General features: G+C 52.0%; 8 protein-coding genes across 8 annotated transcripts; 5 read left to right on the top strand and 3 right to left on the bottom strand.

Annotated features, from left to right (window-relative positions):
- Positions 1-684: 684 nt before the first annotated feature.
- On the top strand, positions 685-1581 carry JN550_002766 (uncharacterized protein; the record flags this gene model as incomplete). Its single annotated transcript, XM_049314098.1, has 2 exons — positions 685-1319; positions 1371-1581. The coding sequence occupies 2 exons, from the start codon at positions 685-687 to the stop codon at positions 1579-1581; spliced, it is 846 nt and encodes a 281-aa protein (XP_049175291.1).
- Positions 1582-3407: 1826 nt separating this feature from the next.
- JN550_002767 (uncharacterized protein) lies at positions 3408-4643 on the top strand (the record flags this gene model as incomplete). Its single annotated transcript, XM_049314099.1, has 1 exon — positions 3408-4643. One exon carries the CDS (start codon positions 3408-3410, stop codon positions 4641-4643), a length of 1236 nt encoding a protein of 411 aa, XP_049175292.1.
- A 221-nt stretch (positions 4644-4864) lies between these two features.
- JN550_002768 (uncharacterized protein) lies at positions 4865-6991 on the bottom strand (the record flags this gene model as incomplete). The annotated part of the gene is made up of 1 exon (XM_049314100.1): positions 4865-6991. One exon carries the CDS (start codon positions 6989-6991, stop codon positions 4865-4867), a length of 2127 nt encoding a protein of 708 aa, XP_049175293.1.
- A 597-nt stretch (positions 6992-7588) lies between these two features.
- JN550_002769 (uncharacterized protein) lies at positions 7589-8386 on the bottom strand (the record flags this gene model as incomplete). The annotated part of the gene is made up of 1 exon (XM_049314101.1): positions 7589-8386. The coding sequence occupies one exon, from the start codon at positions 8384-8386 to the stop codon at positions 7589-7591; it is 798 nt and encodes a 265-aa protein (XP_049175294.1).
- A 1859-nt stretch (positions 8387-10245) lies between these two features.
- On the top strand, positions 10246-14778 carry JN550_002770 (uncharacterized protein; the record flags this gene model as incomplete). The annotated part of the gene is made up of 12 exons (XM_049314102.1): positions 10246-10526; positions 10582-10816; positions 10872-11149; positions 11207-11484; positions 11542-11627; positions 11693-12152; positions 12212-12401; positions 12453-12607; positions 12668-12848; positions 12900-12933; positions 12999-13356; positions 13415-14778. The coding sequence occupies 12 exons, from the start codon at positions 10246-10248 to the stop codon at positions 14776-14778; spliced, it is 3900 nt and encodes a 1299-aa protein (XP_049175295.1).
- A 1464-nt stretch (positions 14779-16242) lies between these two features.
- JN550_002771 (uncharacterized protein) lies at positions 16243-17262 on the top strand (the record flags this gene model as incomplete). Its single annotated transcript, XM_049314103.1, has 1 exon — positions 16243-17262. One exon carries the CDS (start codon positions 16243-16245, stop codon positions 17260-17262), a length of 1020 nt encoding a protein of 339 aa, XP_049175296.1.
- A 3474-nt stretch (positions 17263-20736) lies between these two features.
- JN550_002772 (uncharacterized protein) lies at positions 20737-21168 on the top strand (the record flags this gene model as incomplete). Its single annotated transcript, XM_049314104.1, has 1 exon — positions 20737-21168. The coding sequence occupies one exon, from the start codon at positions 20737-20739 to the stop codon at positions 21166-21168; it is 432 nt and encodes a 143-aa protein (XP_049175297.1).
- Positions 21169-22823: 1655 nt separating this feature from the next.
- JN550_002773 (uncharacterized protein) lies at positions 22824-24090 on the bottom strand (the record flags this gene model as incomplete). The annotated part of the gene is made up of 3 exons (XM_049314105.1): positions 22824-22886; positions 22957-23727; positions 23782-24090. The coding sequence occupies 3 exons, from the start codon at positions 24088-24090 to the stop codon at positions 22824-22826; spliced, it is 1143 nt and encodes a 380-aa protein (XP_049175298.1).
- Positions 24091-24513: the final 423 nt, after the last annotated feature.

A 24513-nucleotide genomic window follows, 5' to 3' on the forward strand; every position in this document is an offset into this window, starting at 1 on the left:
CCCATCCTTCCACCACTCAGAAAGCAATGGTGCAAAGAAATGAGACCGGAGGCTACTCGGGGATCACCCGTCTCCAAGCCCCGTCTCACTTCTAGATCACGGGCCGCATTTGATTTGTACAGTCACCCTCTCGATGAGTACTCCTCCTCTTCCTCCTCCTGCTCTTCAAGGCACTCTTTGGGGGCAGTCCTTAATAAACGACGTCTTGTTCCTAGATCACAGGCCGCATTTGATTTGCATGGTCACCCTCGCGATGAATACTGCTTCCTCGTCGTCGTCGTCGTCGTCCTCCTCCTCCTCCTCCTCCTCGTCCTCCTCGTCCTCCTCGTCCAATCTCCTCCTCGTCCTCTCTCCTCCTCCTCCTACAGGCGCTCTTCGGCGGCAGTCCTTATGGGCGAGTCCTCACAAATCATCATGATGAGATTCCTTCCCACAAGTATTTAAACAAAAGATTATTCTCGAAAATCGATCATCTGTTCACCAGTAAGGCCTGATTTACACAGCAATTGTCACGAAAAAGCAATCTCAACCTTGAACCCAATCTCAACTCGAGTTTGAATTGCCCCCCCCCCCCTTTAATAACTCTAAATCCGTGCTATTGAGTCTGTAAGTGCTTTCGTTTATCCTTTTCTTGGTTGATCAGAATCGCACACTAACTACCATGGATCGTTGCACCACAAGATCATGTCGATGAACAGCAGCAGGAACTTCAGCCCAGAGCCAGGTGCAATCGATCCTGCTCTTGCGGACAACACATGGGGTCGTACTGACGGATCTGCAACCTTGGGTGACGCCCAAGCCGAGAATTACCAACAGGGGCTTGAGGGTGTCGGACCTGCTAGCATTAACGCCGCCCTAGGGACACAGCAAATCAACGATCATACCGACTTCAGCCCTGAGCATCTGTTCCGTAAGGTGTGCCAGATGTTACAGCAGATGTTCTCGCAATATCAAGAACCTTTGGAACACAATCCTATCAACTCAAGTCCCGATCATCTGTTCCTGCAGATATGCCAGAAGTTCCAACACATGTTTTCGCACTATCAGACGGCCGGCATCAACTTCACTATGAGCCCTAACCACATTCCAACGGCTGATCAATCAGTTCTGAGCACCAATGACCATCAAAACATGGATAAATTCGTGGCAGATTACTCGCGTAACCTCATGTCTGATGCAGATGAGTCCTATGCGAATGGCAACACTTTCTTGGGTGCCTCACCACACGCTGCGCACTCGTCCACCTATTCCAATCTGGAGACACCACAGGAGAATATTCCATATAACGAGCCAACCTACAATTATCAGGTTTCAATCAAGTAAGCAGCAGGATCTCGTTTGGATAGCATGACTGCTAACAGAGTATATAGCCCTAGCAGTGGCCATAACCATGGCAACAACTTGTCACTGATAGCTGCCTCTCACAACTCCGGTATCCCACATAACGGAAGCCAGCATACGGCGAAACAAATCCTCTCAGTTCCCTCTACTTGTAACATTCGCGGGAGCACTTTCAATCGTCCAGACAATCTTCGGCGCCACCAGAAGACCGTTCACTATCAGGCACCATCTAAAGAGTGAGGAATAATGGACGAGCGAGCATACCATGTCGATGATTACGCCTGTACAGAGTCCGCGGTAGAGCACTAAAGTCAACCAAATTTGGTGCGAACAGGGTCTTGTGAAGGCACGCACGGCTTCTCTTTCCTCCATCTCTGAAGTCATTGCACTATTCCACTCCTTCGGTACCCCAGCTGCAATTCTTACTTGTCTTGAAAATCTTTCCTTCATCATTCTGCCCGATTCTCTTCTACGCTTACTCTTCTTGTTACTCTTTCGTTCATTATTCGCTTGTTTATCCTATCTGATTCTGCTTGCTGAGTTTGGATGGCGTGGAGTGGACTTGGGGCGGGGGCGGGGGCGGCCTCATGTGGTTTTCTGTTTGAGTTTTTGGTTGCTTTGGCAGTCTCTTGTGCTCTTACAACCTTGGAAGCTTTAATATATATATATAGGACAAAACACCACGCTCATTTTACCCCATATCTTTGACCATTGTCTTTCGGTGACCGACAAACCCCTTATGCCTCCTACACGAAGAAGTGTTTAGCTAGAGTGAATAGCTAGCTACCGCAGCACTGATAAATAGCTCTTTTCTTTTCAGGAACAGATTCTATTCCAACACTACCTACTAGAACCCCAGTCTATAGCAATGTCTCTTATGCGGAAAACATCTGCGTACTGACTCACCGTAAGCCGCAACTCAGTGTGAAGGCTTCGCCTTTACGGTGGCCATAGTCTTACTGTATCATTATTATTGATCGGAAACCAGTTCTTGTGGCATATGCAGTCTTACGTGATGGCAAACAGAATGTATGCACCGCGTACCTTGCTTGATAATCGCTATGGATAAACTCGTAAACCAAGCCGAAAATAATACACGACAAAAGGTATACAACCAACGCTGGATGAACGTTGGGAGGGAGCCGTCAAACTTCATATTTTTTTTCATATACAGATATTTCTGGTACTTCACAAAGAATCCTAATACCATGGTCTACCAGTCTCTCAAGATGCCTCTGTCATGCTGAGGCACACGGTAACTGTGACACAAGTCAGACATTTCCTTAAAGGAGTTTCGATCTGGGTCAAGTGCCGACCATTGGAATATCATATAGTCGGTCAACGAGCTGTGGTGCGCTCAAGATGAGGGTATTGCGCCGAGTGTTCTTGAATCGCGGGACGATGATAGCGGATTACGGTAGATTCGTGTTGACTACTTACATAGGTGTATACTGAAGCATCTCCTGAGTTTTCCTAGTAGCATGGCTCATGGGACAGAGCGCGAGATTTGTACTTAGGCATCCGTGGTGATGAAAGGTCAATTGCAAAGCAATTACGGCCTCCAAGTCAACTATAGTGTAGTAGCCGATTAGGAGATAGTCACATGGGCAAATTCTGGTAAGCCTACCGCTACACGACCATGTGTTAATTCAACTGGTGGTACAATATACCGCAGATGTCGCACTGCATGACACTACATTCCTTTTCGGGATGCTGAGCAATTACACGTGAAGATTAGCTTCAGCTTCAAAATCGGGGTTTCTTGAATGCTCTGATTAGGTCGAGGTGGCCCGTGCTTTCAGCAACGAGCGCGTCGCGATACGTTTGAAGAAGGTATTTGGGCATATCAATCCTCTATGGGAAGGTTGGTAGGGTCAATTCGCCAAAGATGGCTGCGTCAAATTCGGATGACTCCGATGCAAGATACCACAGTGGAGACTCAAACCAACAGTATCATATACTGACAGAATACTTATACAGCGCTTCTTGGCAAATTTGTGAGGCAGTTCAACTTCTAAACACTCATGACCCCCTGCTTTTTGTGCCAAGAACAAGACCGCCCGGCCATGGCTTGCCTACGTATCCAGTGCATTACAGCTATAGTCGCCATTATTGGGTTCGCACTGCCCTGCACAAAAGCTTTCCCGGCTGCTGCTCATCCCCACCCCTGCGCGCAGGCGGCACCTCCGCAGACGCAACTGGATTTGAACTCCACGGTTCTTGCCGTGCAGGCCCGGCCATGGGGACTGGCATACCTGAACGACAACATTGCCTTCGCCGCCATCAATTTTTCTATAGGAGTCCTTGACACATCCCAATTTGCCCCCAAGCTGATGCATATGCTTCCTTTGCCGCCCGCATTCTTAATAGGCAACGACGATCCCAACGCGGATGGCTACGGACTCCGTGAGATGACCTTGACGCATGATAAGGAGAACCTTTATGTCGCTACCGGTTATGGGGCTATCATTCTGGATGTCCCACGAGCCCTACAAGGAAGGAATGATTCGTTTGTAGGTGTGCTTAGCCATGACGGGTACGCTGGGAGGAGTGCGATTGAAGCATCCATAACCGCCGACGACAAGTTTGCCTTCATAAGCCAGGAATACGGGAGTAACGTGACACATAATCTCGGGGCCATCGAGGTTTATAAGATCACCCGCCAGCAAAACAGAACGGTAACAAGCACATGGAAAGGTTTCATCGGCCTGGGATTTCGAACAATCGGCCAACAATTCTCGACAGACCAAAGCAGGTTATTTGTTACCAGCGAGATTAATGGTACAGCGAGGTCGTTAAATCAAACTGGCGGTCTCATCAGCGTACTCGACGTGGAAACGCTCAAAGCCAAGCCTGCACGGTCGTTGATCAAAAACGTCCCCGGTGGATGTCATCCCGTCCGATCTACCCTTTCTATAGATGGAAAGCAGCTCTGGGTTAGCACGCGAGAGTCGAATCAGGTATTGGCATTTGACACGGATAAGCTGGCGGACGAAACTACCGCAGACCCGCTGCTGGCCCAGGTCGATACGGGTACAGCACCACTAGGAATCACGGCAATTCGAGACTATATCTTTGTCGCAGACTCAAACAGATGGAACTATAGTGACACGACTGCCGGTGTTTCGGTCGTGAATATTGGGGACGCGTTGCGGAAGGGATACGTAAACTTTCCGCAAATACCAACATCAGCCTTTCCGCGCACAGTTGTGGCTAGTCCTAGTGGTAATACGCTCCTCGTCTCCGAATTCGATGCCGCAAGCATTCGCGCGGTGGATATAAGCTCTTTGAGCGCATCGTAACACAGATAAGGCTAAGGCACTCTATGGTAGACAAAGATAATATGAAAGTAATCTTTATTAGTTTCGAAATAACCAGTCACATGATGGCCTTTATTTTGGGAGCTTATGTTTAGCATACGTGCCTCTGTTTTCGACTCTTAGAACTTCAAGTTCGGGACTATTCAATTTCTAGCATATGACTGCTGTATGCGAGAAGTGGAAGTTGTAATGCTGCAAGAACTCTACTCGTTGCCTCTGAAATCATACACCTCAACCCCTGCCATCACGGCTTCCATGAAAACTTCCCTTTCCTTCTCCATTTCAACTCTCCATTTGCGTGCCTCATCCATGCCCATGGGCCACTGTCCTATGTCCTTGAATATGCGATGAACTACCTCCGGAGGCATGTTACGACTGGCCCAATTGATCTTTCCCGCGCCTGCCTCAAACCACCACTCATGCTGCTGCGGCGGCACGTTGGCAGTGCTAATAATGCGGTAGTTCGGATCTACCAGGTGCAACTCGAGGTATCGCAAACAACCTGGTCTCGATGGCTCTCTCAGCTCAAAGGGCTCAAATTTGTGCTGCAGCGTGTTGGGATAGGTAACCATACGTCCCTCAGCTACGACCACTTGTCCTAGGTACTGAAAACACTTGCCGCCGTGGAGTTCGTCATAGTCAGAATCGAGGATGGCTGCCAGCTCTTCATAGTCGTAGTCCTCATACTCGTACTCCCGACTCTCGACGTCAGCCTCGGCCCGAAATGATATAGAAGCGTTCGTGACGTTGCTAACATCGAAGAAAACCACCGTTGTCGCCACAATGTGCTCATTCAAGAAGCCATTCACTGTCCAGTCGGTACCTTGGTAAGATGGTTGTTTGGAGTCGAGTTGGATGTCAGCAACCCTGACGACTACTTGCAAGCCAGCTTCATGGAAGGTATCCTGAATTCGCACATCGTAGAACTCGTGCGGCGGGTAGTCGAACCGCGGTTCTTCCCAGTCCTTCCCAGACGGAATCTCGGACTGTGGTCTCAAATCCCTCCCGCCAACGATTGGTCGTCCCGTCTTGCCCTGCTTCCACTCCTGGTACGTAAAACTGACGCCCGGCTCTGGTTGTAGCCAATGGTACAGTTTGTCATGTTTCCTGCTCACTCTGGCCAAAAGCCCTTGACTCCAGTCTTCTGGCACTGGAGTGTTCGACTCGTAGAAATTAGGAATTTTTTCATATTCCTCGACCAAGGCAAGTATGCGATTGTACTCTTCCGCCCTCCTCACCTTCTCGTCTTCTCGTAACGTGTCCAGCTCGAACAAGTACTCATCTTTCGCCCAAGACGGCTTTTCGGGCTCCCATTGCACACCATAAGTGCGAATTCGAAGTGGGGATCTCGGTCGCCCAAGATAAGACAAGACTTCATTCCACGGTTGAACACTGAGCGAAATGACCTGTTCGATGAGACCATACAATTCTTGCTCATGTACGGGGTGAAGGTTGTTAATGTAGGATGTAACTTCAACCCCCTGCTTGTTCCTTTCTGAGAATCTAACTTCACATGGCATCCACTGGAATCGCTCAGACCAGCGATAAAAGTGCGCAATTGCGGGATTATCAATGCGCCCGGACATCTCGCGAAGACGTGTATCACGGAGGTCAAGATCTGGGAACCGCACTGGCCTCTTGACTTGAGGGATCGGTGACACTGTTCCGTGCGCAGTGAACTCGACTGCTCGTCGTCGAGGTATCTGTGTTCCGTCAAGCAGGACCTTGGTGCGGCCATGTATAAAGGGAAACAACGACGGGTCTATGGGATACCATAAAATACTGTCGCGTTCTCTGCTGGCGTCAGTATCCTTCTTGAATACCTTGCTCCTGAGGGCATCAATAACAGGTGGATCAACCAAGATATCCGACTTGCAAATCCTTGAAGAAGTGTCAAAGGCCAATATGTATCGTGTCTGTTCGAATCGCTCGGCCATATCTTGCAGTTCCAGACTGCACCAATCCCACGTTTTTTCACTCATCATTGGAAGCCGGAGAGCCTGTTCTCGCCATCGTTCGATGGATCCTGGAAGGTGCCAGCCTGGACGGTCGGTGAAGAGGTTCATAGCTCGCAGCATGTGAAGCTCGCGAGATGTCAAACGGGGCTGTGCCCAGTCTATTGCCCCATGTGCAAAGCGCTCGCCTGCGAGCTTCTCCGTCATGATAGGACAGCCTGCCAACCCAGGAACATACAGATTTCTCTCATTGCTGGAGTTATTCCCGGCACCTTGATTGTTCAGCCGTATGCCTGCGGGGCCTGGAAGCCCGCCTATACGGCCGAGCCAGTCTAAAAGACCGGGATGTGTGCGCTGGTGCTCGGCCGTCGGCATAGCTTTGGATGTGAATACACAAGGCCGTTGTCTACCTCTCCAATGTGGTAGAGTGCGAAACAGAGGGTGTGTTGGTGGGGGAACTCTAATAAACCATCAACACGAATGAATTTATTGAAGAAGTGTCAAAGGAAGATCTAAGTCATTTTAAAGAAGCATTGGCTGGGGACTGGGTCAGCTTTGTAGTTGGGGTGGATCCAGCCCCACAGTGTTTTAACCTTGGAAATTTGGGCACCTCGAACCTAACCAGGTGAGATGACGCCGTTTTTGAGAAGTTGCGAGCCTCGAGGTTAATCTAGTCTGTTCGACTAAGAAAACAGGTTGGTTTGTTCATAGATAAATCTATAGTCTTTTATATTAGAGCGGTTGTTGGAATTACACGTATTAAGATCACAGCAAGCGAGTCGACTTCTAGCATTCCAGAGGGACGCCAAGTGATTGGGGCTCACTAGAAGCATTGTTCCAGGGATACGGGTTCGCTACAAAGTACGAAAGATATTGGAGTGAATGCTACAGAGCCACAATCCACTGATCCGATCGCCCATGGTGCAAGCCCAGCACTACTAGTAAACTTGTCTAGACCCTGGGGCAGTCAACCTAGACCAAGAGACAGGTGGCAGCGCCCTTGAAAGCCTTCTTTGCCTTGACCAAAGGCACGATCTGGCCCTTATGCTGACCGCCCTTGGTGCTTGGATTGTTTAAGTACGTCTTTTCATCAGTCTGCAGAGCCGCAAGTTTGGTGGCGTACATTGGCGTGCCCTTCCATGGCTTCAGCGCCTTATCGTAGTCTGGAGCATTGTTGTCTCTGCCAAGAGGTGTGTTCTTGCCCTTCGTATTGAGGACGAGGCCATGCTTGTTCAACCAAGTCTTCTTCAAATCTCGCATCAACCCCTTGTACTGATCCGCTGAGCGCTCAATGTGTATGCCGTGGAATGCGTCATAGACGTCTTGAATAGTCTGGCCCCCAACGCCCTTCTGCCGCGCGTTCTGCACAGCGTTGGCGATGTCCCGGATGACCTCACCATAGTGTGTTCCACTAGGTGTCCCAGGCAGCAGCTTGGTGAGGTCATATTTCAAGCCCTTGAATCCATTGTCGAAGATCTTCTTGGCAGCATCGTTAATCGACAGCCCGGAAATGTCTTGTTTTGTGTAGCCAACCGCCTTGCCATATACATGATCAACAAATTGATCAAAGTCACATGGTTTCTTGGTATTGGGAGCGCTGGTGAAAAAGGTATAGCATCCTGGAGCGATAGTCTTTGAACCGGTTGGGTTTGCCTCCCAATCAGCGAGGTAAGACTTGTAGAAAGCAAGTCCCTCGAATGGGGCAGCGTAGAGTGAGGCTAAAGTGGTATTGACTGCAAAGAGCCAAACAACCAAGGCTCGAAGATGCATGCTGAATGGTGGCAACGATAAGATAATATAAGAAAGTGAAATAATGAGCGAGATGGAGATTGGGTGTCTGCAAACTCCAAGCAGGTGTTCAGCAATGAACTATCAACGCCAGAGCCAAAGGAATGGAGGCTGGTGGAGAGAATGACAGCTGCTTCGTCAGAGAGGCAGATATCTGCCATGACCTAGTGTTATAGGCTCACCATCTGTCTAGGGTTTCAAAACTTTGTGAGAGTCTCTCTCATGGCCCATGGTTTCTGGACCCAGTGACGGCCGTAATTTCGCATCGGAGTAAGCAGACATTTCATTTCTTGCACTGTGTTATGCTTACCGTTGACGCTAGTGGACCGCCTTGCACCTTATGCCTCGTTCTCGAGCTTCACCTAAGCGAGCAACTTCCTTCTACGCGCTCGTTCTCTTCCAGCACATGCCGAGGGATGCGGCCACTGAATTTCTTTGGAAATTCATGAACAGCTATTGGATGTCTTGCTGCGCCGCTGCCCTAGGCTTGAATTGACCTCCATTTCCGACAGACGGAGGACCCTGAACTGTTGGCGGCTTGGCTATCCTTGGCGCCAAGTCTTCACCGCAAGGAGAAACGGGATGCATGTACTTATCTCGACTCTGTTCTCTACGACGTGACGAGATCTAAATTTCTGTGCATATTGAAATGTCAGTAGAACTTATTTCTACTTTTTACCGATTTTGCTGGGGTTTACTGTTCGGACGTAGTTGCGTAGCCAAGCAGTATAAGCCATACGATAGATGTCTTAACTTTCATAAGCTTCCTTGGCACTTGGCAACCACACCAGGATACCATGCAACTCAGTATGCTATACTTAGCAATTGGGCCATTAAGGTTGATAAGGTTTAACGGCATCCATGTGTCAGAAGGGCTCGTCGAAAAGGCCCTTGCATGTAAACGTGGGACGTCGCTGCCAAGAACTTGTTACCTGCGCTACTGGCGAATAGAACGTCACGAAAAGGCGGAGCATATACCATCTGGGGGTAGCTTTCTCAGCCTCATGACACCTAACGGTCGGGCAAGACGGGGCGGCTATGGTCAGATTCGGCACCCGCTGCAGAAATTGAAACCATTTTTTCCCGATATTTGTATTTACAAGAAACCGGGGACGACCACTCAACGTGGACAGGGGTCAACCTCTGTCTCTCTGCAAAACATCGTAGGCCACAAAAGGTTCGCGTGAGTCTGCAATAGGACATCACTGAGAAGACTTATCTTATCTCTCGCGCAGAACGTTCCTGTTTGCAACTTTGAGAACTCGATGACGCCCATGCTCTTCCTCGCGCGTGTTAAAGTCTCTTTGGCTAGGATATTTGAGGCTCGTATGGCCTAGAGAATTCATAGCCACGTCCACAATCGGACCATCTGGTCTAGACCCAAGTAATAACCGCTTGGCCCACATCCTTATTATATGCTTCAATTTAAAGTAAGCACTTGCTACGGATTAATGTCTCACTTGCCAATTCTGTCAAGAGGTTGAAGACTATCCCGCGGCACAGCATCGTACTCGTATGAACTTTGATCTAGCGCTGACTTTTTGGGCCATATCGTCGATGCTTCATGTGGCCTATTGATCATGCCCATTGCCACACTGTGCAGCGTTGAGGGAATCGGATGACGACCCTGGTCATGGACCCAGTCATCGCGAGGTATCTCAAGAGCAAAATGCGCCGATGGAAATTACACCAGCAATCCGGCAACATAGGGCGCCGTGTATAACTTCTGGTCTCGCCATGCCATGCCATAAGTCACCCAACTCCTACCATTTCAGTTGAGCAGACTCTGTGGCATCCTACCTACGTCTTTCCTTTCCCACCGCAGGGGCTGTCGGCTTACTATGGTTCGAATCAGCATCCAGGCTACTCTCCTGGTAGCCTGTTTCACTCCCTTTGTTCAGACCACCATTCTTCCCTTCGATAGTGTTACATCTCCTCACATTCGTTCGCCCCTTCTCAACTCCAACTTCATCCGGTCCGAAGTCGTCTCGGATCAAGCTACCCCTCTAATCAAGACCGCAACCTTGTCGGAAATTCAGAAAGCCCGCAAAATTGTCGAGGATGCCATCTCCCAGGCATCCGTTCTAAACAAGGCGCGCTTAGATAATCCCATCCGGACTCCGTGAGTAATGTTCGACGCAAGTATGGAGCCGCGTTGCTAACACTACTTGGAACAGCCACGGTGGTGGATCCTTCAAAATTAAGCGCGATGAGGTTCCAGAGCTTCTCAAGATCACACCAGAAATCGCAGCAGCAGCAGCACTCATCGCTGAGGCAGATACTGAGACGGTCACCAACATTGAGCCTGTTGGTAACAGCACTAAGCGCTCTATCCATGCACGTGGATCTTATTGGATGGAATCCATCGCCCGTAAAGGGACTGTGCCCTGGGGTAGAGACTCTAGCTACAAGGTATTGTCCACTTTACTCTTCGGGTCGAGCCGGGCTGACAGATTACAATGCAAAGGTCTTCCGCAATGTTAAGGACTACGGAGCTAAAGGCGATGGTCGCACTGATGATACTGCTGCCATCATGAAAGCCATGACTGACGGCAAGCGATGCGGTGAGAAATGCAATGGCTCTACTACGAAGAATGCGATTGTCTACTTTCCCTCCGGCACGTATCTCGTGTCAAGCTCCATCGATGTTTACTTTGGCACGCAAGTTATTGGAGATGCAGAGGACCGCCCAACTATCAAGGCAGCGGCTAGCTTCGTTGGACTGGGTGTCTTGTCCACTGACAAGTGAGTGTGGGTGTCTTCTGATTATAGAGCAGGATTCTAACCTCTCATACGCTGTAGGTACGTGGGTGGTGTCGGAACAGATGGAAAAGACAACGAGTGGTACGTCAACACGGCTAGTTTCTACCGCCAGATTCGAAATTTGATTATCGATATTACGGCAACCGACCCCAACGCATATGTGTGCGCGCTCCATTACCAGGTAGCACAGGCAACCAGCATACAGCATCTCGACCTCGTGGCCAAAACAGGCACGACGCAGCAAGGAATATACGCTGAGAATGGAAGTGGTGGCCACATGTCCGACATTGTCTTCAAAGGTGGAAATTTCGGGTTTTGTAAGTCTTGAGCCTTTTTGGAATATCTTTGAGACCAGCACTAATTCGATTGACAAGATGGTGGCGCACAGCAATTTACTGCCCAGCGAATGATGTTCCAGGGATGCAAAACCGCCGTCCAGCTAATCTGGGACTGGGGCTGGGTAAATCACCCCAAACTTCTAAACTAATCAGTTCTTTGGGCAAGTAGCTAACGTTCATACTGCAGGTGTGGAAGCAGATTGCCATTGAGGACTCGGAAGTCGGTTTCCGCCTGCTGGGAGAGGGCGGCGCGGGTAATATTGGGTCCATCACCATTATGGATTCGGTCTTCACAGGCGTTACGACGGGCATCATCATTGCACCTTACTCCAAAGAACCTGGCATGGGCTCCACCGGCGTTGCTCTGGACAACATACGTTTTACCAATGGCGGTGCTGTTGTCAAGGATACTGCCGGCGCTACACTCTTGGCTGCTGGGGATGTAGAGAGCTGGATTTTAGGTCCCAATTACGGGGCTGGCTACCGACTGTTCGACGAGGGTAAGAATGATGCTTACGAGAGACCGAAAGAGCTTTTGGGTGGAACTTGGGGCAGTCTTCCTCAAAATGAGTACCTCGAAAAGCCTCGGCCTTCGTACACTGGTTATTCCGCTGGTGACTTTGTCCACCTGAAGGACTACGCCACAGGTAAGGCAGCCGGGTAATCTTATATGACTCGTTAATATACAAAACTGACTGGAATATAGGCGATGGTGTAACGGATGACACAGCAGGTGTCCAACGAGCGTTCAATGACAACGCTGGCGGGAAGATCATATTTGCTGACGCCGGTACCTATATCTTGACCGATACTGTTACCATCCCTCCCGGGGTGAAGATAGTTGGCGAAACATGGACGCAGTTCGCAGCCTCGGGTTCGAAATTCTCTGACATGAAGTAAGTTTGTCTACTCTGTGACTGATATTAGTGGATCTAACGTACCGCGAGGAACCCTCGAGTCATGCTCAAAGTAGGCAATGAGGGTGACGTTGGGGATGTGGAGATCCAGGACCTTATGTTCACCACCAAGGGGGCAACCGCAGGAGCCATCTTGGTTGAGTGGAATATTCTGGCTGCTTCGCCTGGCAGTGCTGGCATGTGGGGTATGTTGGAACAACAAGGCATGACTTGACTGGATTGCTACTAACGCTTGATTCCCAAAGATTCCCATGCTCGTATAGGTGGTGCTACCGGAACCGAGCTTACTCCTGCCGAATGTCCGGCGCTCACTAGTGGTGAAATCAGACCGAAGTGCATTGCTGCCACTATGATGATGCACATCACCGATGGAGCATCAGGGTACTTCGAGAACATGTGGCTTTGGGTTGCCGACCACATGGTTGAGTACGTGGGATTTATTAAGTGTAATGTTCGATATGCTGATCTTTAAACCAGCGATCCGGATTTGAACAGCGATAACAACGAAATGGTATGTATATCCCACTATTTATTCGTCCCCTGTCAGAAGCTATTGGTTGATAAGTTGGTCAACAGACGCAAATCTCGGTCTATGTGGCACGTGGCCTTCTCATCGAGAGTAAGGACCCAGTTTGGCTTTATGGAACTGCGTCCGAACACGCCACATTCTATCAGTATAGTTTCTACGGCGCCAAAAATGTTGTTGCTGGCCTTATCCAAACCGAGACGCCCTACTACCAACCTACCCCCAAGGCACCTACTCCATTCGAGGACTCTGTACGAATGTTCCTCGGAGATCCTTACTATGAGTGCGGCACATCCTACTTTGACGGATGTGACTCTTCGTGGGGTCTCATCCTGAATGGGTGTCAAGATGTGTACATCCCCGCCGCAGGCATCTACTCGTGGTTTAGCACATACTCTCAAAGCTGTAGTAAGTATTCGTCAAAGCGTACCACTAAATTGGAAACACTAACGTGATTGCGTCGCAGTTGACGTACATGAGTGTCAAAAGGCCTTAGTTCTGCTGATTGATAACGAAGACTGGGTCCGGGTACAGAATCTGATCACTATCGGTGCTGCCAACTCGCTTGTCTATGATGGCGTCAATGGGGTCAACGCCACTAACAACCTTGGAGTCCAAACCCATCCCACATGGTCTCAGATCACCGTCTTTGATGCACCGGCGATTGTTCCATATGATGAGGATGACGACCCCACTCAATATATGTGCAACGACGACAAGTACTACAACTCATCCCTTGACACGATCCAAGGCGGGCTGGGTTCTTTCTCGGAGAACTGCATCCCTATTTACACTATCCCGGTGCTGGATACTATGCTATCTCAAGCCATGTACGACTACGACGATGTCAACCAGGGTTATGACAGCGTTTTCGGCTACTACGTAAAGTACGTGGAAGAGCTCGTGCAGCCGCAGATTGACGCTTTCATGTCGTGGCCTACGGGGCCGGGCTTGAAATATTTCGATTGTGAAATGAAAGAGGGAGGGGATGTCAAAATGAGCGGGCAGTGCCCACTCGACTTCCGTTGGCGTGACGAGGACTTCTTTACGCTGACCTTTACACTCAAAGACAAGGACGGCTTCTTCAATGAGCTAGCAGATAAATACGGCATTCAGAGCGACTGGGTGAAGTTTGGCACCGATAGAGACGTCTTCACGTGTACCGGCACCCACAACCAGGATTGTTCACCCTGGTCCCGGACCAAGCTGAACTACCCTCAAAAAGCGGACGACATGAAGGTCACCAATCCCAAAGACATCATAACCCAGGCGAAGCCGGGTATCGATGACATGCATGAGACCATGGCTGTCACATTCCTCGAGATCAACGGCGATACATGGGAAGGCGAGTGGACCGACGTCATGGAGGTGCTCTCCACACCCGTCAGCATGATGGCCCAGGCTGTGGAGTCGATGAAGAAGGCCAAGGAGATTGCCGAGCGCGAGCACGAACAAGAGAAGAACCAGCTGATCATCAATATCATCAGCGCCGTCTTCATGCTTATTCCGTTTGCTGGTGAGGCACTTGGCGCCGCCGCCAGCGTGCTGCTGCAGACGCTGGGCCGTGTCCTGTTTATTGTTGGTGAGCTAGGTGCAGCTGCGCTCACCATTAAGGACATCGTTGATAACCCAGACATGGCCCCTCTGGCTATTTTGGGAATGCTGGCTGGCTTCGGAGGAAAGGGTATTAGGAGATCGCCGGACGACTTCGCTGAGATGGCCAAGGCCAAGCGGCTGATGAACGCAGACGACGTATCCAAGGCGGGGGATATCTTCAAGAAAAACAACGACAAGATATCGAACATGGTCAACACCTGTATCAGGAATTAGGCTGAATCAATCATACTGATCCAAGACCTGACGGGGATAACATATCTCTCCATCAACAAGCACGACGAAGCTTGAATTTCTAGTCGTGCGACAATACAATCTTCCATAACTCCTTTCTAAGCCAAATGAGCAATAGACCATTACAATTGTTAAAATAATCTAGATGCTTTTGGGTAGATTTACGCTGTCTCGAAGATTGCCGCCTTTAGGTGGATTAGTTCAAGAAGAAGTAAGAGATCCTCTGTGGCGCGACTGTAGTAAGGGTCAAAGTGTAGTGTAGTAGCATCAGTTATGAGTATCCTGGAGACACCCTAAAATTATGGCTTTCATCGTCACTAAGTCCGATTTAGACGTGCATCGTGAGATTCTTGACTCGGCCGATGAAGTTGTCGCTCGCTGGAACACAGGGTCAAAGTCAGCATTGTGACCTGAAGGTGCATTGTCGTACGACTGCGCGTAATGGTAAAGACTGTGGAACCGATAGCAACGAGTGAGCCACGCGTGACATTCCTATGCCATACCACCTGGGCTCAAAGTACTGTAGAGAAGACGGCGGGCTGCAGTCGCGAGACCATTTCATTTTTACTGTTGATCACGGTGGCAATGGCGGGAGAGCGGTACTCTCGGTGCTACCAGCCCACCAGATCACACTCCACAAGCTGCCGTCCTCGTTCATGGAGTCATACGACGTGCACGAACAACGGCCGCTTACCTAGCTGCGTAGAGTCTGGCGTGGATGTGGTTTTGCGACATGTTCCGTGTTTGCCACGGGCTGGGATCACTAGGCCGACCCCATCCTGGAAGCTGACGGCTTGGCGCTTCGAGCTTCGCCGCACTATAGCGTCTGCGTGCGTATAGGATGGCTGGTGCACCAAGAAATAAGCGAGCTTGAGTCACATTTGAACGCATGTAAGCACATCGGGATTCTTTGGTCAATACATACTGCGATCGCCGGACACCGGGAGTTTCAGGGTTATATTGGCTTCATATGGCGCGGCGGCTGACCGATTGTTCCAGGGTGATGCCAATGTAAGCCAACGGGCAATGTCGCGCCGGTACCCACGACCATCCGATGGCATGATCGCCAAGCAATCGGTGTATTTAGCAGTCGTTAGATACCAGTGCAGCGTTCTGGGTGATTAATAGTGACACCAAGTCGTGTTGACTCGTTCAAGCTTTATCATTCACGTGACGTCACTACTAGTGCTCAGCTGCGTAGCGTCAACGAACACGATAACGGATCGCCTAGCTCGGTTCAGGTTGCCTGAGGGGATGTCTACCCGCAGAGCACTCCAAAATACCCTCAATCTTTGCTGCCCACGACCTAGACGCCCGAACACTAGTATTAGATATAACCGCCATCCCACGGAGCCAGCGTCTACTAGCCACTGCAGATCCCCGGCCCGAGGTATCCACACAACTGAAGCCGCACCCCCGGTCAGCACCCAGCAGCAGCCTATCACAATGGCCGCGCCCGCGCAGACGATGCGTGCATGGCTGTACACGTCGGCTTCTGGCGGCCTTGAGCACGCCCTCAAGCTGTCCGAGGCGGCCCTGCCGCCCCTTGCCAAGGACCAGATCCGAGTCCAGGTCCACAGCACCTCCATCAACCCCATCGACTACAAGCTCCCCGAGATGGGCGTCCTCGCCCGGGCCATGATCCCGGTCCCGGCAGCTCCGGGGTTGGACTTTGCCGGCACCGTCGCCCGGGTCGGCGGGGACGTCGAGGCCGCCGACACCTTCCGCGTGGGCGAGAAGGTCTACGGCCGGATCGACCCCGCGCAGCATGGAACTCTCGGGGAGTATGTCACCGCCAAGACCGAGTGGCTAGCCCGCCTGCCGGAGGCTGTGAGCCTGGATGAGGCCAGCTGCGTGGGCACGGCGGGCATCACGGCGTACCAGGCCATCGTGCCCAACGTCAAGGCCGGCGACAAGGTGTTCATCAACGGCGGAAGCGGTGGCACGGGCACGTTCGGCATCCAGGTGGCAAAGAGCGTGGGCTGCCACGTGACTGCGAGCTGCTCCGGGAAGAACGTGGACCTGTGCAAGAGTCTGGGCGCAGACGAGGTCATCGACTACACCCAAGCCAACGTGAGCGAGACCCTGAAGGCCAAGGGGCAGGTGTTCAAACTGGTCGTGGACAATGTCGGCGCGCCTGCCGACCTCTACAAGGCCGCAGACCACTACCTCCTCCCGGAAGGAAAGTTCGTTCAGATTGGTGGAGGCATGTCGCTGTCGGACATGAAGACCATGACTTCCAGGATGGCCATACCCTCGTTCTTGGGAGGAGGGAAGCGCAGCTACCAATTCATGTTGCTGAAGACCAAAAATGACGACCTGGTGCAGTTTGGAAAACTGATGAGCGAAGGCAAGGTCAAGGCGGTAATTGATGAGAAGTTCGCCTACGAGGATGCCCCGAAGGCGTTCGCGAAGTTGAAGACAGGACGAAGCAAGGGAAACCTCGTGATCAAGGTTTCGCAGTAGTGTCTAGAGGACACTCGGTGTGGAGCGTGCTGAAGTGTGAAGGAGTGTCTAACAGGCGTTTCTGGTTGAATTCAAGTATTTCTACTCCGCCTTATTCTGGAGCTATCGATCACGGGCTGAGACCTCAGTGGTTTTCCGAGTGCCTTACTTGGCTGTCTAGTATGTCAAGCATCCGCATTCCATGTTTGACGGCATGCATTGGAAACTGCAGGTATGTCATGTCGTATTGATGATTAAACGTCTTTGATATATTAGCTCCAAGCCGACTTCATAGTCGCTCGTGATGTCTAGTCTATTCGGCAAGGTCATATCGCTTGGCTTGGCTACTCGTGCTCCAATATTCTGTACTTCCACCCCCCTACTGGAGGGCAACTCAGAAGATCTCGCCGAAGATCCTGATGATGTGATGCAATGGGTATTGGTACGGCTGCCGATACCTGCTGCCGACGGCGGATGTCCCCTTCGGACGGCTAGCTGACCTTTCCGACTTGTGACCTATGCCATGGCCCCGAAGCGTTGCCGCGATGTGCAATAATATACAGCACGTGTGCCGGGCCGATCGATCGATCGTGATCGTTTTAGTGCTGGTGTACTTGGATGTTCATTTCTGCTTCATGGCCCAGACGATGAATCCGCCAACACCAAATATGCACGTGGCCACTAATGACACTCGGGTCAGTATCGAGCGATGGCGACGATGGCTACATATGTACAGGTAGACTTACCGACAGCAAGAGTCTCCAGCGCGCGGTGATCTACCTCCCTTGGCATCAAGGCGTGTACCTCATGCAGCCCCCGGCTGATGACTTCTGGACTTAGGACGGGCATCACGTGAAAAACAATAGAAAATTAATGCATAGAGGCTAGCTCTAGAAGAAGCGAAAGGAGACAGAGAGCGAGAGCGAGGGAGACTACAGAGCAGTTCGTGGTAGCCATTCACCGGTAGCACAGCATGGGAATCTGCAAGCGATTAAATACGATCACACAGTTATGCCGCCGTGGAATGCCTACGCTTGGAGCGTTCGACCAACGCGCGTTGGCACCCCAGCCCAGGAGCAGCGAAGGAGGCTGCCTGTTTCATTTCCTGCTAAAGTCGCTGGGCAGTGAAGCTATTCGCAGCTTACCTCAGCTCATAATCGGCCGATGCCAAGGAGGGGCCCGTTTGAGCTGCCGACCCCTGCGGTTTCGTGCAGGGGGATAATGGGCATATCCAAGCCTTATCTTGGTTTCATCGAGCACCGTCCACCAGGCTGGCCTTACAGTAGCAGCGCTGCTTCAATCGGACGAGAGGGAGCAACACTTTAGAGTTTGCGGCTGTCTCGAACTTTGGGTAGGTCAATGTTATGGTTAAAGATCACTAAGCGGTGCGTGGGTGGGGCACACTGCCCGAATGCGAACCTCTGACAGCAAGGACCGGTCTCCAGTCCATTGTTGCTAGTCACTATATAAGTCGACTATCAGCCCACCACCGCGTGGATTGCGGACGTGTTAGGCGATGAATCGTGCCTTGACATTCCCAGGTGTATGGCTGAGCAGGTGATGCAGTCATACGGAGTCACACAGCAGTAAAATGTTTCGCCATCCGACACAAGTCCTGAACACAAGTCCTGAACAAACAGTGGAGTGGAGTGGAGTGTTAGGGACCTCTCAACTGCCGTCTGTCAGAATCTGCCAGTTGCCAGTCAGACATTGTTTGCCAAGCGGACTAACAAAGTCAAGTCTGGTCGCCTGTTCGCCGCCGCGGCTTCGGCGAGCTGTTGATCATCGCGGCAAACTTCTCCCAACCCAGCTTTCGTAGCAAGGCAATTTTCTCGCGCTCAGTCAGCAGAGATTTTGTACGGCCCGCTGTAGAATGGACCATCCCGTCTCGCCGGTCCAGAAAATTTGACTGTGTTGTGTGGATTTTGTTTATGGATTCGGCCCAGTGCGGCAGATCGACTCTCAGATCCAGCCTAACTCGGAGCAGCAAGATCACCCGACCAGCGACGAAAAAAAGTTTCGAGTGCAGCTGCTCTGGAGCCGGCCGCAAGCGGCAAAGCAATACACTTAATTTGCTATCTGCTTACTACTGCTGAACCTTTGGCTGCTTGTTGCAGCGAACGAGGCTCACCAGCTTGGGGCCAATGGAGTCAAATTTAGCTGATGAGGCTCCCGAGGTTCTGGAACGTCAGCCCGCGGAGATGCTAGCCAGATGAATATGCTGTGTGACCTGTGGATGCACCTGGCAAGGACGGCGAAACACAGCATGAACGGCCAGCGTAGTCCAGATCCCAATGGCACTCAGCTCCCTCGGTGCGCACCCCGCCATCTGGGCGCGCAGATTGCAATTTCGTCGACGGTCGGCATCGTGGCCCTGATGACTGGCGGATGACTGGCGGATGGGCTCACTCGGAGGCCAAGTCGCACCAGCCGACGTGGCCAGTCTGGCCCTGCCATTGGCCGGCCAGCTGACCTGTACCTGCAGCCAGCTTCAGCACATGGGTGCAGGGCGCTGACGCCAAAGGGGGCAGCGAAGACGTGTGCGACTGGCTGGCGGCCTTCAGCTTTCTATGGGGTAATAGTTAGCTGAGCGAAACGGCCCATTGGATTTGCTCTGGATCCCGTGATGCGCCCGGCCGGGCGCCATCCCGGATTGCATTAACATTACCTAACAGGTGGCTAATGAGATCCATCACGCGGCTACCCCAGATTCTGCTGCGTTGCCGTTAACTGCTAAGCGCCCTACAAGGTCGGGATCTGCCAAGGATTGCAAAATTTGACCGCAAAATTTGCTGTTTCGACCCTGACGACCGCGAGGAAGGGGGGAAAAACTAGCAGCGGGCTAGCGGCGTGCCGCGGCGTGCCACGACGCCCCTTGGCCGCATCAGGTATCTCCAAGCCTGGGACAGCCTCACCTCCGGCGCTTTCAGTGCCTCCAGCGCCTTGACAGTCGCTGTTCCCCGGATTTTTCATCGGCCTTGGCCTGAGCCGCCAATGCCCGCCATGCTGCCTTGCCTTGCGTTCCACTTGGTCGGATCACGAGGAGTGGTCAGGTAGGCAAAATTTTCCATTGCATCATCCGCCCGCCTGCTAAGGTAAGCGGTACGTAGCTACGTACTCTGTTTCTATGTCTCATCATTCCATGCCATCGGACCTTGCGTGCCTTGGCCCAAAACTCTAGCCCGTGTCTGGAGGCCGGTACCTTGAGTGCCATGTATTACCATGACACATCGTAACGGAGCGGTGTCCCTTATTGTCGTGAGCTTATATTAAGCCCTGCCCTCCCACTCCCATTGCTTTGAGGAAAGAGAACGAGTGAATGTATTAAACCACGAGAAACGAATCACCTTCGTCAGCGCGCCACTTGAAGCAACCTACCATACAACTCATCAGCTGCAACTGTATAACACCAGGAAAATAACACCAAAGATATTTTGGTGTCTCAGCAGCCATCCGCCTACCACACTTCGGGAACACCAGAAACAATCCACAACAATGCCCTCTTACACAGTATCTGAGCCGCACCCAACCGTGCCCCAGGGCTCCTACACCCGCGCAGGTCGCGGCGGCGCCGGCAACTTCTTCCGGGCCCCGGCCACCACTCCCGCCGCTGGTGTCCCCACTGTCGCCAAGCCCATGCCTCCCAGCACGGAGCGCTTCTACTCTGGGCGCGGCGGTGCCGGCAACGCGCGCTCTGCCAAGGACCGCCCCCAGCTCTCCTTTGACGAGCTGTACAAGATCCAGAGCCTTGCCGAGGAGAAGCCCGCGGGCCACGTCGGCCGCGGCGGCGCCGGCAACGTCTACGGCTCCGGCAGCCTGCGCAAGGAGAGCGACGCCAGCAGCCACCGCAGCAACAGCAGCTCGGGCAGCATCAAGTCGGGCTTCCTGAAGCGACTGAGCAGTGTCAGCTCCAAGGGTCCCATGTAAAAAGCAGACTTGAGCTTTTTTTCCTTTCCTCGGTCTAGCGACCACGTTCTATTATTCAGCACAACGATGTACACGCATTTTCACAGCATGGGCTATTTCAACAACTCTACTCGACTACAGCATGGCGCAAGGTTTTCACGGTTACTTATGGAAAAGGGAAAAGCATGAAAAGGGAGACTTTTAACGGGGCCTCAGAGCAAATGGCGCCAAATGACGTTTTGGAATTTCATACACCCCACGACACGAAATGGACCACGACATCATCGGCAGGCTATTATTCCCAACTGCGCAAGCGATGATTCTTCGAATGGTGCCGACAACGTGTCGCCCCTGGCTGGCAGATTCCAGGGGATATGACGAAATGGGGATTCAAAACCAAAGGCATTTGGCATGGAGCGTTTGTTTCTGGTGAATTTCGGTTTAGCGATGATGATGCGGATATACCCCCCAGCGACTTTTGATTTGGGCATTTGATTTAGTTAGGGATTGCGATGGATTAGTTCAAGGCTCGGTGCATGATGCCGCATATATTTGAGACTTCATGGCATAGGCCAATATGAATGATACAAGTCGAACTCGACAACCGTGTGCGCTTATGATCATCTATCGTGAAGTCGAACGCACATGAAACTGTGCGATTGCAATTGCTCTGCCTGCGTCTCAAAAGGAAACGACAAAGCTGTCCACTATGTCGCATTCGTAGCTTGCCTGTTGGTACCACTGATTTGACTCATCCCATTGATGTATGCTGACCAGGTGTCTGCAGGCGATGGTAACTAACAACGCGCATAATGATCTGCAGCTTGCGATTGGTCAGGTGTCCCCAACCACGGCGCTGAATAAATCTGACACATTAGTAACCCCATGTACTACCAATGAACAAGAATCGCTAAGAAACGTGCTCCTCAGATACGAACATCCTTCGTGATGGATATGCACGCGCTCGAGAAGATGCAAATGCTTTTCCCAGCGATGATTGACCACACGCAGCCTAGAAGATCCCAAACCATGAGCCGTCATGTTACCAAGTTGTCTGCCACGTCTAGTCAAGCGCCCCCCTATCGTTGATTTTAGAACCCTTCAGGACTATTTATTCCAGCCTCCTGAGGGCCCCGGATGGGGACGAGGACTGTGGAACGTGCAAGATGTCGCCATTGTGCCTGCATCAAACATCTAATCGCACATGCTCTTACTGCTCCTTCGTCCCATAGCTGGACGGCGCCATGGGAATCAGTGAAATGAAAGGTCGGCACGTGTAGATGGGAAGCTGCCATGGCGGATTTGGGTGGTGAGCGATTCCTCGATTCCTTCGATTACCAAACACATTGAATGCGTTGGACTTCACCTCTGGTTCTCTACTGCGCTGCTTTCTGCTTGCGACTGCTGGGTATCATTTTCTCTATTTAGGTGGCTATGCTTCAATGGACTGGCATTATGCGAGGGCCGCGAAGGCCAATCGACCGGACAAGACCATGCAGCTTCCTGAACTCCAAAGTCAAGACTAGTCCGGTCTTGCCTCCCTCCCCTCTGCAGGATGGCCTCTTTGAGAAACGGGATCAAAATTTAGCATTACATGGCCCAGGGCCCTGGGCACTCGTAGACGAATGTGAGGATTTGGCTGGTATCGTTCGCCGTTAGATGGTAGGTGGGTTAGATTATGTCAGCTTTGTGTGGATGATATCTGGGTTCTCGTGCCAATCATCGATGCTAACCCACATCTGGAGTCACAGTTAGTCTTCCTGGCGGGTGGACGTGAAATAGGGAAACAAAGAGAGGAGGTTGACCAACCTTTCTAAACGTGCTCAAACCGGCCAAGATACTGCCACCAATCCACGTCGAGTACTTGCGCTCAGGCGGCGCAAAGATCTTGATTCTCATGTCCTTGACGGCCAGTCTCTTGACCTCGCTCAGCAGCCTATCTCCAAAGCCCTTTGTCAGAGTGCTGCCTCCACTGAGCACGATGTTGCTGAACAGGGCTTTCCGCAGGTCCAAATCTGTCCGGTTGATGGAATCTGTGACAATCTGCTGTATACCTGGGTACTCCAATCCGATGATCTCGGGGTCGAACAAAATCTCGGGAGCACGGAAGCGTTCTTGGCCGATCTTGAGCATGTTCCCGTCGGGCAGCTTGTACTCGGCCATCTTGCCTTGGTCTAGTTTCGTCGATGCCCAGTCCTTCTCTTCCTGCTTGGGGTTCAGAGCCACGTAGGAGACCGTCTCCTTGATGTGGCGCACGACCTCCTTCTCGGCAGATGTGTGGAATACGTAGCCGCTCTTGCGCAACAGGGTCTGCAGGTACTCGGTCACGTCACGGCCGGCCACGTCGATGCGGCGCATGGAGGACGGTATGGCGAAACCTTCGTAGACGGGGACAGCATGGGAGACACCATCACCAGAGTCGAGCACACAGCCTGTGGTCCGGCCTGACGCGTATAGCGACAGGACGGCTTGTATAGAGGTGTAGAGGGCTGGTACATTGAAGGTCTCGAAGAGGATCTGGGCGGCTGTGTCTCGGTTTGCGCGGGGGTTAAGTGGCGGCTCTGTGAGGAGAACGGGGTGCTATACAAGGTTAGAAACGGCCGAGCACGTCGTCGTGAGAGTCCATATGCTTACCTCCTCGCTCATGGTCTTGAGTCCCTCGCTGTAGACGTATTCCCATATCTTCTCCATGTCGTCCCAGTCCGTCACGATGCCGTGCTCCAGGGGGTATCTGATCTTCAGCAGGCCCCTCAGCTCGGACGCCGCCTTCTGGCCGATGAAGACCTCGCCCTCCAGCGCGCCGGCGAGGACCCGGAGATGCTTCGGCCGTCCGACGAAGGAGGGAAAGTAGCACTTGGGCAGGTCGTCTCCCGCGAAGCCGGCTCTGATGGTCCCGGACCCATTGTCGAGCACGATGGGTGCATTGTGCAGGGAGTCGGTCATGCTTGCAGCCTCCGCCACCGCCTGGACAGCAGGTCTGCTATTGCTTCGCCGTCGAGTCTTGGTTGTTGGGGTCCCTATCCACCGCAGGAGGGGTGACGTCGAGCAAGGTTGGCTGGCGACTGGCGACCCCGGTGTTTGCACCCTGAAACCACGCTCGGGGACTGGTCGGGCAACGTGGTGATGGCAGCCTCGGTCGCAGTGGCATGTACAGGAGTAACGAGTGAGTGGTCGAGGAGCTCACAGCAGCCCTGGCTTCGAGATATCGGCGCGGTGTCGTCTCTGGAATGTGCGGAATAGCCCTGTCTATCGAAGCTGGAGCTTGGGATTCACGTCGACGCGTTGGCACCTGGGGATTCAGGAGCTGCAGGGGGCCACTACTATGTACCTAGGTTGGGCGCTAGACCGCATCGAGACAGGCTGGTG

The sequence above is a fragment of the Neoarthrinium moseri genome, assembly GCF_022829205.1.
Source record: "Neoarthrinium moseri strain CBS 164.80 chromosome Unknown scaffold6_Wmoseri_CBS_16480, whole genome shotgun sequence".
Lineage (NCBI taxonomy): Eukaryota > Fungi > Ascomycota > Sordariomycetes > Amphisphaeriales > Apiosporaceae > Neoarthrinium > Neoarthrinium moseri.